General features: G+C 44.7%; 1 protein-coding gene and 1 non-coding gene across 2 annotated transcripts; one reads left to right on the forward strand and one right to left on the reverse strand.

Moving 5' to 3' along the window:
- Positions 1–660: 660 nt before the first annotated feature.
- WDR5 (WD repeat domain 5) lies at positions 661–12,237 on the forward strand. The gene is made up of 14 exons (XM_085594204.1): positions 661–787; positions 2,534–2,724; positions 3,525–3,633; positions 4,900–4,973; positions 5,892–5,981; positions 6,550–6,639; positions 7,275–7,358; positions 8,201–8,256; positions 8,408–8,454; positions 8,609–8,684; positions 9,003–9,036; positions 9,710–9,784; positions 10,046–10,133; positions 11,124–12,237. Exons 2-14 carry the CDS (start codon positions 2,644–2,646, stop codon positions 11,222–11,224), a joined length of 1,005 nt encoding a protein of 334 aa, XP_085450330.1. The 5' UTR covers positions 661–787; positions 2,534–2,643; the 3' UTR covers positions 11,225–12,237.
- A 1,360-nt stretch (positions 12,238–13,597) lies between these two features.
- On the reverse strand, positions 13,598–13,725 carry LOC146765890 (U6atac minor spliceosomal RNA). The gene has a single exon (XR_014949252.1). It is a non-coding gene; the product is annotated as a U6atac minor spliceosomal RNA (small nuclear RNA).
- Between the last annotated feature and the right edge of the window lie 438 nt (positions 13,726–14,163).

The raw sequence follows: 14,163 nt of genomic DNA on the forward strand, positions 1-14,163 counted from the left end.
AAAGACCTCCGGGATCATCGAGTCCAACCTTTGATTGATCATCACTTTGTCAATTAAATCACGGCACGTCCAGTCACTCCTTGGACACCCCTGTGGATGGGGACTGTGCCACCTCCCTGGGCATCTCCAGTGTTTAATTTTTCCCACGATCCAATATTTAACACCACTTTCCACGAAGAAAATTCCCCGATGTCCAGCCTGAACCTCCCGTGGCGCCGGGGTAGAAGAGCCCGACGCGCACCTTCCAGACATTATTACGGATATTACAGCCATCCTATAGCCACTATTACAGCCCTGAGATTGGGCCTGCCCTTCCCACAGCCGCTTTTTATCGCTGTCCATCCACCGGGGCCAGCCGCGGTCGCACCCCAACGACACCTAACCCCCTCCGGCCGAGCTCAACGGCCCCACCGCGCTGCGAACGAGCCCGCCGCCCTCACGGGGATGCAGAGACAGCGGGCGCTGGGAGGGAAGCGAGAAAGCCACGAGGGGAGGGCAAAGAGAGAAAAGAGGGGTGGGAGGGGAACAATGAAGGCGGGGAGGGAAGGGGCGGGGATGGGCTCCGCCCGTGCGCGCACTCGCGCCGCTCTTTTGGCTCTCGGGCCGCGCCGTAGCGCTGCCGGGAGAGAGCGGCATTGTGCGGCCTCCGGCCCGCTCGGCGCAGGCGCCCGCCCGCATTCCCCGCCTGCCGGACCCGACCCGCCGCCGCCGCCGCGTCCCCCCTCCCTCCCCTCCCGCGGAGGAGGCGGCGGCCGGCCCTCCCTTTTCCCCGTCCCCATCCCCTCCGGTAAGTCACCGAGAGGGCGAGGCGATGGCTGCTGTCCCGCCTGGCTCCTCTCCTCGCCTCCCGCTCCGCCGTTGCCCGCGCGCCGCCGCCGCCCCTCAGGGCAGCGCGCGGGGCCCGCCCGCTCCCCCCCACCCATCCCCACCCTCCCCTCACCGCGTGGGGACCCCTCGCTTCACCCCCTCCCCGCACTCGGGGGTCCCCACAGCGTCACCCCCACGTTCAGAGCCAGGGAAGGGCCGCTCGGGGCTTGGGGGGGCTCGGCGGGTGTTGTCGGGGCCGCGGGGGATGCGCTGGGAGCCCCCCCCGGGCACGGAGCCCAGGCGGGCCCGGCATTGCGCTGCGCGCCGGCCCGGGTTGCTAGATGAGTTCCAGATGAAAAGCGATCAGCATCTGCGGTAGGAAAGTTGAATTTCTTCTCCTTGCCCCCCCAGGTTGGCCGGGGAGTGTCCCTGACATGCAATCCTGTGCCATGTGCTGTGGGATGACCCTGCTGGAGCGGAGGAGCCGCTGTGCTCTTTTCCAACCTAAGCCATTCTGAGATTTCCGAGATTGATGCTTCTCCCCTCTCAGCCCCCCAAATTATTAGGCTAGCCCAGATACACGAGGCCTTGAGGGGAAGCACGCCAGGAGATGGGCAAAGATTCAAAAGAGGTTCTATCCCTGATGTGGTTGTCCAGCTTTATTCCATGAGATGAGGGGGAAAGAGAGAGAGAACAGGAAGGGTCATGGCCTTATCTAAGCTCTGGACAGGGAGGGCTTCTCTGGCTCTCCGCCATCAGAGCAGGAAGGAAAGACCACTCTTATCTGATCCCAGTCACAGGCGTCCCTGGAAATGGGGAAAAGCACATCCCAAACGCACTGGAACATCAGATCTGTGGGATCTCCCCACACCAAACACAACCGGCAGGCATCTGGTAGCGCCATGCTCTGCAGCCTCTCGGGAGGGAGATGCTTGGAATGCCAGTGGAAGGTGGGAGCAAATGTGCTGCCACCAGCAAAAGGAGCTGCGATGTGGCAAATGCACTTAGCAGGCAAATCCTGACAGTGTGAGCCGGGGGTGATTCTGTTGCTGAGCTGAAATGTGGCTGAGCTGCAGTGGAGATTGGTTCCCTCTGCAGCATCAGCCCCGATTAGGGAATCCTGGCACTGCACTCCATCAGGTCTTGTTACAGAAAGCGAGTCTGGAGAGGCTGATCCAAGGCTGCCGCCAGTCTGGGGGAAGTCTCGGGTAGAGAAGGGGATGGTCTGATGCTCAGACCTTTCAGCAGGGAAATATGACACCAAAATATTCACATTCTGAGATGAAAGTAATCTAGTCAGGTCTTAAGCTTTGCAAGTGCTGGTTATTTTTTGTGTTGGTTATCATCTCGTATTCTCTAATAAAATAGGAAGACCTTGGACTGTTCCTTCCATTTTCCATACAAACTACTGCATTTACCCTGTGCTAAGTACTTGTTACAAGTGTTTTGGGGTCTGTGATGTGAAAACCCTGCCATACCTCAAAGCTATTGTGCTGTACTTCTGTTTAGAAAATGTTTTCCAAGGAGTGATCAAGGGCTGTGGCTTGACTTCTTGGTCTTGCACATAAGTAGGTGTGAAGGCCTAAAATACTGCTGTGTTGCTCCACAGATAATAAATAGGGATTTTCATACGGGTTTCTGGCAACCTGCACTTTGACCAATCTCACTCTTGTGCACGCTGAGAATCTTTTTGACAGCTAATGAGAATATTTTGATTTTCTTCCAGGCTTTCCTTTCAGCGTGGTTCTCCTCTCGGTGGCAGGAGCTGCCTTTTGAAGCAGCACATTCATTCTCCCCTTCAAGCACCCATAAGTCTCATTTGCCAGCTCCAGAACCATGGCAACAGAAGAAAAGAAGCCTGATGCAGAATCCACCAAAACACAATCTACTCCTTCCTCCTCGACCAATCAGAGCAAGGTGTGCCCCAAAAAATACCCCTGTAAAAACACTTGGAACTACCTGAACACTCAGCAGCCAGACCAGAATAAGGGATTTAAATTTTTCTGTAAATTAAGATCTTTAATATGTGGCTGCTTCTGCTGTTGTCTCATGCTGAGGATTTGATGGGAAGAGCGGATGGAGTGCAGCTCTGCTCTGGTGCTAAGTGTTCTTTTATTGGTTTTGGGGAAGCTGTCATTAGTAAAATGCTTCTTGTCATTTTGATCATGACAAAGGCTGTTTGTATCCCTGGAGGTGGCTGGAGAATTGGTGAATCTCTAGTTATGGAGTGGGGAATCAGTTATTCAGGTTCTTTGAAGCCTGGAGTTGCTCAAAGGTGTTACTGCCTAACCATGAAGCCTTTTCAAAAGGTAAAAGTAGGATTTTAGGGGCATGGAGGAATTGGTCTGTGGCTTAATTCATGATCAGGATGAAAATGCAAAAACTTGAAAGCACTGCACGGATCAATATCAAGGGTGCTACCTAGAAGTGCCAGGCACTTTGTGGTTGGGCTATTGGATTATTCTCACCTGTTGGTTACTGGTTGGATGGAATTTACCTCAGGGATAACTTGGTGTTGTGCTTGGAACAGTGAGGCCCCAGACTGAAAGGGTGTTTGGTTGCTGTTTGAATTTGGAGGGGAATGGGAGTGTAAATGTGATTTAATGCTGGAGTCTGTTATGGTGAGCATGAGCATCTACATGGTCCATTCCTCTGTGCTAATTGGAGCTGGCCACTAAGTTTGGAATTTAACTCATTCGTGCATATTTTACTTACAGCCTGCCCCAGTAAAGCCAAACTATGCTCTCAAGTTCACGTTAGCAGGGCACACAAAGGCAGTGTCATCAGTCAAGTTTAGTCCTAATGGAGAGTGGCTTGCCAGCTCCTGTAAGTATTGCATGCTTTTGTCTTATTTCAAACACAAATGTGGGCCTTGAAGAAGGGCTTGTCTGCAGTCTCCATTAGGGACAGGAGGGATGCCATGTCATTACATGTTTTTTCCTGAAAGAGTGATACTAAAGCTGTCATTTTTCAAGATCATTTGCCTGAAGTTCTGTTACTTTGAGCACTGGGTCTTTGCATTGCCAGGTGAGCCCTCACCTGTTCAGCTTTCCTGACTGAGCAAAAGCCAGCACAGGATTCTTTTCTGTGTAGAGAAAACCCTTGTGCTTTGTTGTATCACTAGAAGCTTAAGCTTTTAAATTAAACTTTGTGCACAGTAACTGCAGGCAAAACTTTCCTGTGGGAAATAAGGCCTGAGCTGCAGAGCTGGATGCACATGCTCTGTCCTGTGCTGCTTGGCAGTCAGAGGCTTTGATTGCCCCAGCGAAGTGCAGAAGGTTCTTAAAAATAGTTTTTCACTGCTTGCTCTCTTAAGTGATATAACAAGTCTCCTTTCTGTCAGCTTTGGTATTTCCTAAGAGTTTCTTTGGTGTTCAGCACTGCTTGATAGCTTTGCCTTGAAAATGTGCTTCTGTGACAGTCAGTGATCCAGAGAGAATCCATGTGTAAGGAAAGGGCAGTTGGAAATGTTGAATATGACAGTGAGGGTCACTGGAACATCTTCCAGACATGGGAATGACTTGCGGCTTTGACTTAACTGCAGACAACCTCAATAAAACCAGTGCACTGTGCCATATAAATCATCTTTACAGTGTCCCCATCAGAGTCCCCCTCCCCTTTCCCCTGAAAATGTTTTCCAAACTCTGTATCTGGCAAATAGCAACTTTTTTTCTCTGGCTTGTTTTGCAAGTTACCATGGATAATATGTTTGGGTTTCTGCAGGCATCCATTCAGTCCAGCTTGTGGTGTAATTATTGTTCTTTTTGGGGCAAAAGCCTTTCAAGCATTCCCGTGGACCAGCACTACTTTTACCACTGGCAGTCTAAAACAAAAGTAGAAACCCAAGTTGTCAAGAGACAAACTAAAGCTGCTGGAGTCTCTCTGCATTCCAGGCAGCTTATGTAACCTCAGCTGCTGCAGAGTGCTGTGTAGGAAGCTGTTCTTCACCAATTCAATATCACCTCCTTCCCAGAGGTCTGACTGGGGAGGGAGAACTGCCCAGAGACAGAGTTCACTTACTTCCTTTCTCCTGGAAGGGACAGCTCTGGTAGTGCTGTTAATTCACCTCTGAACTGGCACATTCTTTTCCAGCTGCTGACAAACTCATTAAAATTTGGGGAGCGTATGATGGCAAGTTTGAAAAAACAATATCTGGTCATAAGCTGGTAAGTATGAGGTGATTACTGTGGGAATTCACCTGGGAAGGATTTTGCTTTCTTTTCCTCATTCAGAAATTTCCATTCTTGGTTAGTTCTGCCTGTGTAGAAGGCAGAACTAACAGTCTGCTTTCTAGTCTTCAGTCTTGCTTTGTAGTTTTTTGTTTATATAGTCCTGGAATTGCTGGAGTTACATTGGGGCAGGCTGGAAATATGGGTGGAGTGCAGGCTGCATTCCCAGTGCCCAGCCTGCTCCTCATGTCCCTGGATTTCAGGAGAACCCACCTCAGACACAGGGCAGAGCATTCCTGGGTAAAAATCCCTGTGAATTCTAACACTGTGTCCCATTCCATTTTTCCTTTGTCTAAGGAACAAAACACTTGCCTTTTAAGGAGATTGAATTTTTCTTGTGGGTTTGCCTACATAAACACAACACTTACTCATTCTGCAGAGTTCTTAAGAAAACACAAAACTTCCAAGCCCTTTGGTTTTCCTTTGTATTTTTTTTTTTTAAGTTTTTACATGCTGAAATTTCATGAGCAAAAATGAAGATTTATCAAAAGAAAAACCACTGGAATCTTCTCCAGCCTCTGGGGACTTGGATTGTAAAGAGCAGCCATTTGTCATGAAGAAAAGCCATTTATTCAGATTTATAAGCATTGTATTTAGGAGTTCCAGCAAAGGGTTTTGGTGGCCACAGTAAGAACTGTGTGAACAAGCTACTGATGTTCTCAGAGTGTGTGGCTCAGCTTAAAATTAACTTGTGCCAGAGAAGCTCTTAACCCAGCAAAATCACTGAATTCCCGGCCCTCAGTGCTGAATTTTCATTCAGGCTTCAGCTAGGAATGTAATCTGCAGTCTGTTTTCCACTTTTCTGTGTGGCTGAACAAACAGAGCTGAGAAGAGAATTATTTCCCTTTGTTTTAGGGGATCTCTGATGTTGCTTGGTCATCAGATTCCAACCTCCTTGTCTCTGCCTCCGATGACAAAACTCTCAAAATATGGGATGTAAGCTCGGTAAGGGCAGGAATTATTATTTATTTACCTTCATTTTTCTCCAACATTGGCTTCTTCATTTGTGTTCCTGCTTGTAACAAGCTGGTGGATGGGCTGTGAGGATGAATGAATTGTGCTGTCTGCTCTTGGAAAGAGTGGGATGCTTGTGGATACCATGAGGAGTCTGTTATGCTCTGAAAGAGCACTAAAGCCTGATGATGGAGATAGAACCACAACAAAAACCTCTCAGATGAAAGCGTTTTGTAACTTCTTATTTCTGCTTTTTGCCCCCCATTCTCTTGTGACAGAGAGAACAGGATAATTCGGTTGAGTTTTGATTAGGACTATTAAATGGTTTGGATCCTCCTGAGCTGCATAAAGAGTTTGCACCTCGTCTGCAATCATTATGATTGTTTTATATTGGTTTGTTTTTTTCCTATTTTGTTGCAGCTGGCCCTCTGCCCATCTAAATATGGGTTAGAAATGGTTTCTTTCTGTGCTGCACAGTGATTAACCTTAATGTGGTCTCTGGATGCTTTTATGGTGCTGGGTGGTGCTGTGTACTTAACTCTGCTGAATTTTATTGCAGGGTAAGTGCTTAAAGACATTGAAAGGGCACAGTAACTACGTTTTCTGCTGCAATTTCAACCCTCAGTCAAACCTCATCGTTTCTGGCTCAGTGAGTGGTTTTTAATTTTTTTTCCTTTGTGGGAAGCAAGTACTGCACACTCTGTCACTTGTCACTAAAGGGACAGACAGGTTCTTTAGGGATCCTTGGCAGAATGATGATGGTATTAAATCATAGTTACAATTACAGCTTTATTTTCTTAACAGATTATTATGATTACTGCAGCACACTAATTTATGATTAGAGTGGCACAGGATTTCTGCAGGCAGGATTGCTGTAGTACAATTTATAAGTAGTGAATACAGAATTTATAGTACAACTTATGGCTTCTAATCACCTGGATTCTGACTTACCTAAAGGATGACTTCTAATCACCTCTCCCTCTGCAGATTGGGTCAGATCATGGTTTAAAAACAATATTAAATGAAAGAATATGAATCACACAGCCCATTTCAGTTGTGTTTTCCCTCACAAACACAGCTTGTAGTCAGGTGAGCTGGGGTTGGGAAAAAGCCCTAAATCCATCTTCAGTGTCCTCCATGGAGACAAGGAATTCGGGGAGGTGTTGCCAGGCTGTTGGTTGTGTCCTGGGTTTTCTGACCCAGCTGGGATGAGATTGATGCTGTACCTGAGTGCCTCAATCAGGTGTTTGACTAAACCCCCTCGTGCCTCTTTTCCCTCTGCAGTTTGACGAAAGCGTGAGGATATGGGATGTGAAAACAGGGAAGTGCCTCAAGACGTTGCCTGCTCACTCTGACCCAGTTTCAGCTGTAAGTCCCTCCTGATCAGTGAACACAAAAATGTTTGTTTTGTTAGCAGAGCTCCTCTCCTGCCCCTGTGGAGGGGTGAGTTTGTGCTCTCTTACCAAACCTTTACACAGCGTCCAGGCTGGGCTGTGGTGCTGCCAGTGGCCATTGCTCAGTGGGAATGAAATGAGTGGTGTTTTCTCTAAGATCAGTGTGGATTTTGGTCCTGGCTGTAAATGGGAATAGTGCTGAGGTGTGCCAGGCATGCCTGAGTGTCATTCTGAGACACAGATTTGTGCCACTTGATGCTCAGGGAACAATCAGTATTTCTCTTGCTTTTGTGTTGTTCCAAGTCATTACTGAAGGTGTTTCATAGGACGCTCCTCTTTTAAATCTCAGTCATTTCATGGGAGAAATGAGCTTGGAATACATCAATGTCCATTGGAATTAAGAAAAAAACAGGAGATGTTCAGCTCTTAATATCTTGGAAATGAAAAACACTGGAAAAAACCTGAGCATCAGATATGTTCAACTGTGGCTGTTGTAACATGGTTGTACTGCCATATGTAAAAGATATTTCACACTTACAAATGTCTTTTAATAGTAATAACTTTTCTTTCACACTTAAAAATGTCTTTTAATAGTAATATTTTTCTTTAGATGTAAATAGCAGAAAATTCACCTTAAAACATGAGTGGCTACGTAAGATGTTCTACCCCATGCCCTTAAAATAATCAGGTTCTATCTGCATGTTTTATTCTGCTGATGTGTTCCATGTCAGAAATGGGAAATAAGGAGCTTAAACATTTGATCTTTATGAACATTAGTAAATTTATTAGTTTTAATAATTAGTATTAATATTACAGGTGCATTTTAATCGTGATGGATCCCTGATAGTGTCAAGTAGCTATGATGGACTCTGGTAAGTGGTTATTTCTTGTTTGCATCACTCTTTGCACCTTTTGCATTTTAAAAATACCTTTTTTAAAACAAAACACCCTTGCATTTGTAATGTTAAAATTGTAATAAAAGACTTCAAGCCAAATAAATTTTTTTTGTATTTTTTTAAACAGTCGTATCTGGGATACAGCATCAGGCCAGTGCTTGAAAACACTGATTGGTAAGCAGAAATATTTCCTATCTGGGTTGTATTTTTCATACAGATTTTCTGTGTTTCAGTGAAACTATTAAAAACAAATGAATTTCAAAAGAAACCCTCTGTCAGTGAGACAACACAGCTGTGCACTTTGTAACTGCTTTTAATTTTGCTCTAGATGATGATAACCCTCCTGTGTCTTTTGTGAAATTCTCACCAAATGGCAAATACATATTAGCTGCAACTTTGGACAAGTAAGTATTTTTAAAAAAGGGAGAATAACACACAGATTTGAAATTTGGAGCATCAGATGAATGGTTTAATTTGCTTTTTGTCTGCTACAGTAATGATAATACATGACTTCATATATAGTGTTTTCTATGGAGGAGAATATGAATGGCATGGCAGTAAAACAGATATTTTGAGGTTAACTAACCCTGCATTCCAAAGTCAGGCTGAAATGATCCATGTAGACTTGAAACTCTGGTATGGAGAAACATTTTTCAGCTGCTAGGAACTTTTCAGATTAAAAAAAAAATCCAAGAACTAAAATCTTTGATTTTGTTTTCCAGCACTCTCAAACTTTGGGACTACAGCAAAGGAAAGGTAATTATTTCTGTTTATGTAGACTTGACTAAGCTTTTAGGAAAATTGGGTTTCACATGCGATTTTTAAACTTAACATACGAGTACTATAGAAAAAAAGTCAGTACCTCTTTAGTGGAGAGGATAAACTTTTAGCAGAGCCTGTTGCAACAGGACAAGGGGTGATGGTTTTAAGCTAAAAGAGGGTGGATTCAGTTTAGAAAGTTTCCTGTGAGGGTGGGGAGGCACTGGCACAGAGCAGCTGGATCCCTGGAAGTGTCCAAGGCCAGGCTGGAGGGGCTTGGAGCAGCCTGGGACAGTGGAAGGTGTGTCCCTGCTCATGTCAGACCTTTCAAGGACCCTTCAAACTCGAACTACTCTGTGATTCTGACTAAAGATGTCTTTAAAAAGAAAAAAAAAAATACTTGGCTTCTGCTTAACCCTGAGACATTAAGTACAGCAACATTTCTGCATCTTTCTCTTCATGAACAGTAAATTGCTTTGATCTCTTTCACTACAAATTTAGGGCTTTGTTTTGGGTTTTAGAGCAGAGCTGCACTCTGCATCCTCTAGATCAGTTGGCAGGGTGGGGAACACAGGCTGATGTGTTCAGTCTTTTTTTCCCAGAGAGTTTGTCCTTGACTGAGAGAACTCTCTCCCAGCTGCATTAATGTTCTGTGCCTCTTCCCTTCCAGTGCCTGAAGACATACACAGGACACAAAAATGAGAAGTACTGCATATTTGCCAATTTCTCTGTCACTGGTGGAAAGGTTGGTGTTCATCTGATTATTTTTTTGTTACCTGTGTGCAGTTCTTACTGCTCCTCTCTGTAGATAAAAGAGGATTTTGGGGCTGAAAACCTCCTCTGGTGGGTGCTGGTTTCTGTCTCTCTAGGTGGGCTCACTGTCAGGGTTCCTGACTTTTCCTCCTCCTCCCTTTCACATGACAACAGTGAAATGTTTACTGAGAAGTAGCACTTGGATATGGATCAGAAAGATTCAGATAATTTTGTTTTCTCTCTGCCCCTCCAGTGGATTGTGTCTGGTTCAGAAGACAACCTGGTTTACATCTGGAACCTTCAGACTAAAGAGATTGTACAGAAACTACAAGGACACACAGGTGAGGGAGAGGATTCTGGTTTTATTGATGAAATACCCCTCATATCATCAGGCTTAGCCTGAGCATTTTCTTTCTAATACCAATTTTTACTCTCAGACCCATAAACTCTTGACTGGCTGAAGTTCAATTGAACCCTGGGAGTTTTACTCCTTTTTATGAAGGCTTTTTATAGGCATTGAAATTCTTTTATTCTTCACCTGTTAAAACTTCGACATCAACTTGCAAAGGAGATTTGCTTGAGCACAGAACTGGTCAAGATATTTAAATATCTCATAACATCAGTGACTGTGAATGGTCTTTTAACACCTTCCAGACCTGCAGCTCCCAAGGATAAGGATTGATGTGGGCTGGAAATGTTTTTGCATGTGCCTGGTGTGGAGCCACGAGATGTCACCTCAGTCTGAGTCCTGTAAAAGAGCAGAGCTTTAGCTGAAGTCTGTGTGCTCAGTCCTTTGCTTTGGGCAGGATCCCGATGATTTTTTGGGCAGGATCCCAGTGATTTTTTGGGCAGGATCCCAGTGATTTTTTGGGCAGGATCCCAGTGATTTTTTGGGCAGGATCCCTGTGATTTTTGGGCAGGATCCCAGTGATCTGGACTGTAAGGAAGGCAGTGGCAGCAGATTTTCATTTTCAGGCTCTGAAAATGAAGTCTTACCCAAGAACTGCCCGGGATGTTGGAAATACCCACCATGACCTAGGTTTTGATTCAGCTGTGTCTGACATGATCTGATAGAAGTAAGAACTCAAATCTAAAGAGTTCTCACCTTTTGAAACCTGTCAAACACTTTCCTACTGCCCTCAATTCTTTCCTGCTTGTATTTCCTTCCACAGAGGGTCAACAGCTGTAAGATATTTACAAATAACACATTTAATTCTGCTACGAGGAAATAGTAACTCGGCTTAATAAAACACAATTGCTAATTTTCAGAAATGCCTGCTATGAACCAGATTGAAATAATTGCATTTTTTCTATCTTTTCTTTTTGCTCAGATGTTGTCATCTCCACAGCTTGTCACCCAACAGAAAACATCATCGCATCAGCGGCACTAGAAAACGACAAAACAATTAAACTGTGGAAGAGTGACTGTTAAACGTTCCAGGATTGCTTTAGAGACTGTCAGGAAAAAAAGAAAAATGTTTTTAAAAAAATTATTAAAAAATAAAAACACCCATAAATCCAGTTTGGCAGGAAACCTGAAGAATATTTGATAAAAGTGGTTTCTGTTAGTCTTGGCCCAAAGAAAACATCTTAGCTCTGCTAGAGCTGGGCAACGTGGTGGAGAAAAAAAAAAAAAAAAGATGCAGTGTCTCTTTTTCTTGCCTAATGTTTTGGCAGACAAATGGATGATTCTGATGTCGGGTCCGAAGTCTTGGACACCCCAAAGATACTGTATTTTCTGATGGCATTGCTTCTGGGCACTGTTGCTGCTTAAGGAAGAGCTGCCAGTCTACTTTGTACCAGTAAGTTAAGTCACAGGCCTAGAGATGTGTGGAATTTTTTTTAAATATGTCTAATTTTTTTTTTTTATTTTTTAAATTTTTTTTTTCCAAAATGTAGCTTCTAGTCTCTTGGGAAATTTCTGTATTGTTTTAAATAGGAGTACTGCATCTTTAAGGGTGCTTCATTTTAAAACACTCAGCTCAAACTTTGTGACCAAATAAAACCATGCAGTTCCAGATTTCCCCTCTTCCTGCCCCTGAATTGACTCCTGTGGTGGAATCTCTTACCTTCTGTATAGTTGCTTACCTCTTGTTACCTCTTGTGTGTTTAATAGATGCTGTTCTAGAGCAAAGTTACGGTTCTGTTAACCATTAAAATGAATTCTGCTTGTAGATGTTCTCAGCATATTTTAATTTTTTTTTTATTTTGCCTCTTCTGGTTCTAAAGCCAACTCACAGAACACTGTAAAGTTATTTCAATGTAAAAAGAAACCCCGATTTTTTGTATCTTGGCAATCCATGGTATGAAGCTGTATTGCAAATGGCATGACTCTGTATCTATCTCAGCATTGCTATTTCTTTCCCTTTTTGTCATATCCATGTGGTATTTACACATCCAGAAAAATACCATGTGCCATAATAAAAAGGTGGGATTTTATGTGTATGTTTGTGGTTAAGAGTGTGCTCATGTGAAGTGTCCGTGCCCATGGAAGCTTCTCTTAAAAACATTTTTAAGGGGAGATGTTTTCTGTAGGAACTCCAGTGAGGGAGGATGAGGAGCAGCAGTGTGGAGAGAAAAAGAGGAACAAACACAAGTGAAAATGTATTTAATGAAGGGGAAGGATTGAGCTGAAGGTGTCCTCAGCAGAGACAACGTTGCTACAAGCCCTCCCAGAGAGTTTACCTTGTGCTGGATAAGAAATGCATGGATGCGCAAGTTTTACTGCACCCAAAGGGTTCTGCTGCAAAGGGATGTTTTGCTCCTGGTGAAGCAAAACCTCTTTTTTTAATTTTTTTTATTTACCTCTGGTGCTTTGTAATAACAAAATTAATTACAATCCGGACCTCAGGAGTGCTGTTCTGAGGCTGCCTTGCTTTGAAACCCTTGGAGAGAAAGAACTGCAAGACATGAGGCATAGGTTTTCTTTTTAAAATATAAAAATAGAGTTCATGTTGAGCTGCTAGAATGGCTATTAATAATATCACTGCCTTTGGAGGTTTTTCATTACCCCCAGGAAGGGACACTGTGTCTAGACTTGGTGTCACTGCTAAATTTTCAACTCGTGGTTTTTTTCAGCCTTATTCTTGAAGGCTGGTGAAACTCTTCAATGCAAGATGGGGCTGTGCTGCTTCACAGCATGGAGGAGGTGGAGTTTTACTCCAGCAAAGCATTTTAATGTTGATTCAGAAATATTTCCTGGCACAGTGCTTCTCATGTCCCTGTGTGTGAGTGGCTTCGCTTGTCCAGCTGTGCTGTCACAGAGCTGGGGAGGAGGGAGATGAATTTTCTGCTATCACGAGGAAATCTCTTGAACAGGGATAGAAAAGCCCTTAATGTAAAGGATCTGCTGTAAAGCTGCTCTTCATAAAGGTTGTGTTTAAATCCTTAATATTCCACCTGGGATTAATGCCTGTTGGCATGAGCTCTGCTTACCTCAAATTCTGTACAGCCTGGCATGGCTGTGGTGGTTGGAGGGCAGGGATGAGCTCAAACACAGATCTGGAAATGAGGAGTGTGTGGTGGTTGGAGGGCAGGGATGAGCTCAAACACAACTCTGGAAACGAGGAGTGTGTGCTGGCTGGAGCAGGGGAGGTGTAACTTCATTGTAGGTACAGGCTGAGAGTGGCTAGGGTGAGTTACTACTGTGGGACTCTGGTGCAGCAGTGACTTTTAAGCTGAGGAAAAAGGCGAGCTGAGGGACTAAAAAAGACGCTGCTGCACTTCAGGGTCTCACGGAAAGAAAACAAGAAGGGGGAAAATAGGGAAAAACATGGTTAGATGCCACAAGAAGGGGAAAAAATGGGGAAAAACATGGTTAGATGCCACGAAGTAGGTGGCAGTGCCTTAACCGTATGTGTGTTGTACAGGCCACTGGGACCTCTTCCATCCTTATCAAGGGGAGTGCTAACCTTCTCTCCTTTCATACAACACAGCTAACCAGTCTCACTCACTGCTATTTAAACCTCCAGCACGCTTCATCTATACAGGAGAGAGCGAGGCAATTTTTCTATCTTTTCCCCCTCAATTTGACACTTATTTCTAATTTTCATAAGAAAGCTTTTAATCTAAGTCCAAATTTTACCTAAAAATATCGGTAAAATGGCTAAAACGCGCGTTTTCCGCTACCCTTTTAATATATTCATCAAATTCAGCCAATCAGCGTGCGGAAGGCGGAGTTTCTTCGCCCCGTGGTGGTTTGGCTTTGCCCTCGCTGATGGAGGCGGGCGCGCCCGCGGTTCGCGGGTTCGAATCCCGCCCCCGGCGGGGCGGGGCGTGGGGCGGTGCCGCTGCGGTGCGCGGAACCTGCGCTGGGTTTGCGCTTTTCCGCCGGGTATATCTCGGGTTTTACCTTTTCCGCCGGGTTTCGCT

The sequence above is a fragment of the Lonchura striata genome, chromosome 17, assembly GCF_050655825.1.
Source record: "Lonchura striata isolate lonStrDom1 chromosome 17, ASM5065582v1, whole genome shotgun sequence".
Taxonomy (NCBI): Eukaryota; Metazoa; Chordata; class Aves; order Passeriformes; family Estrildidae; genus Lonchura; species Lonchura striata.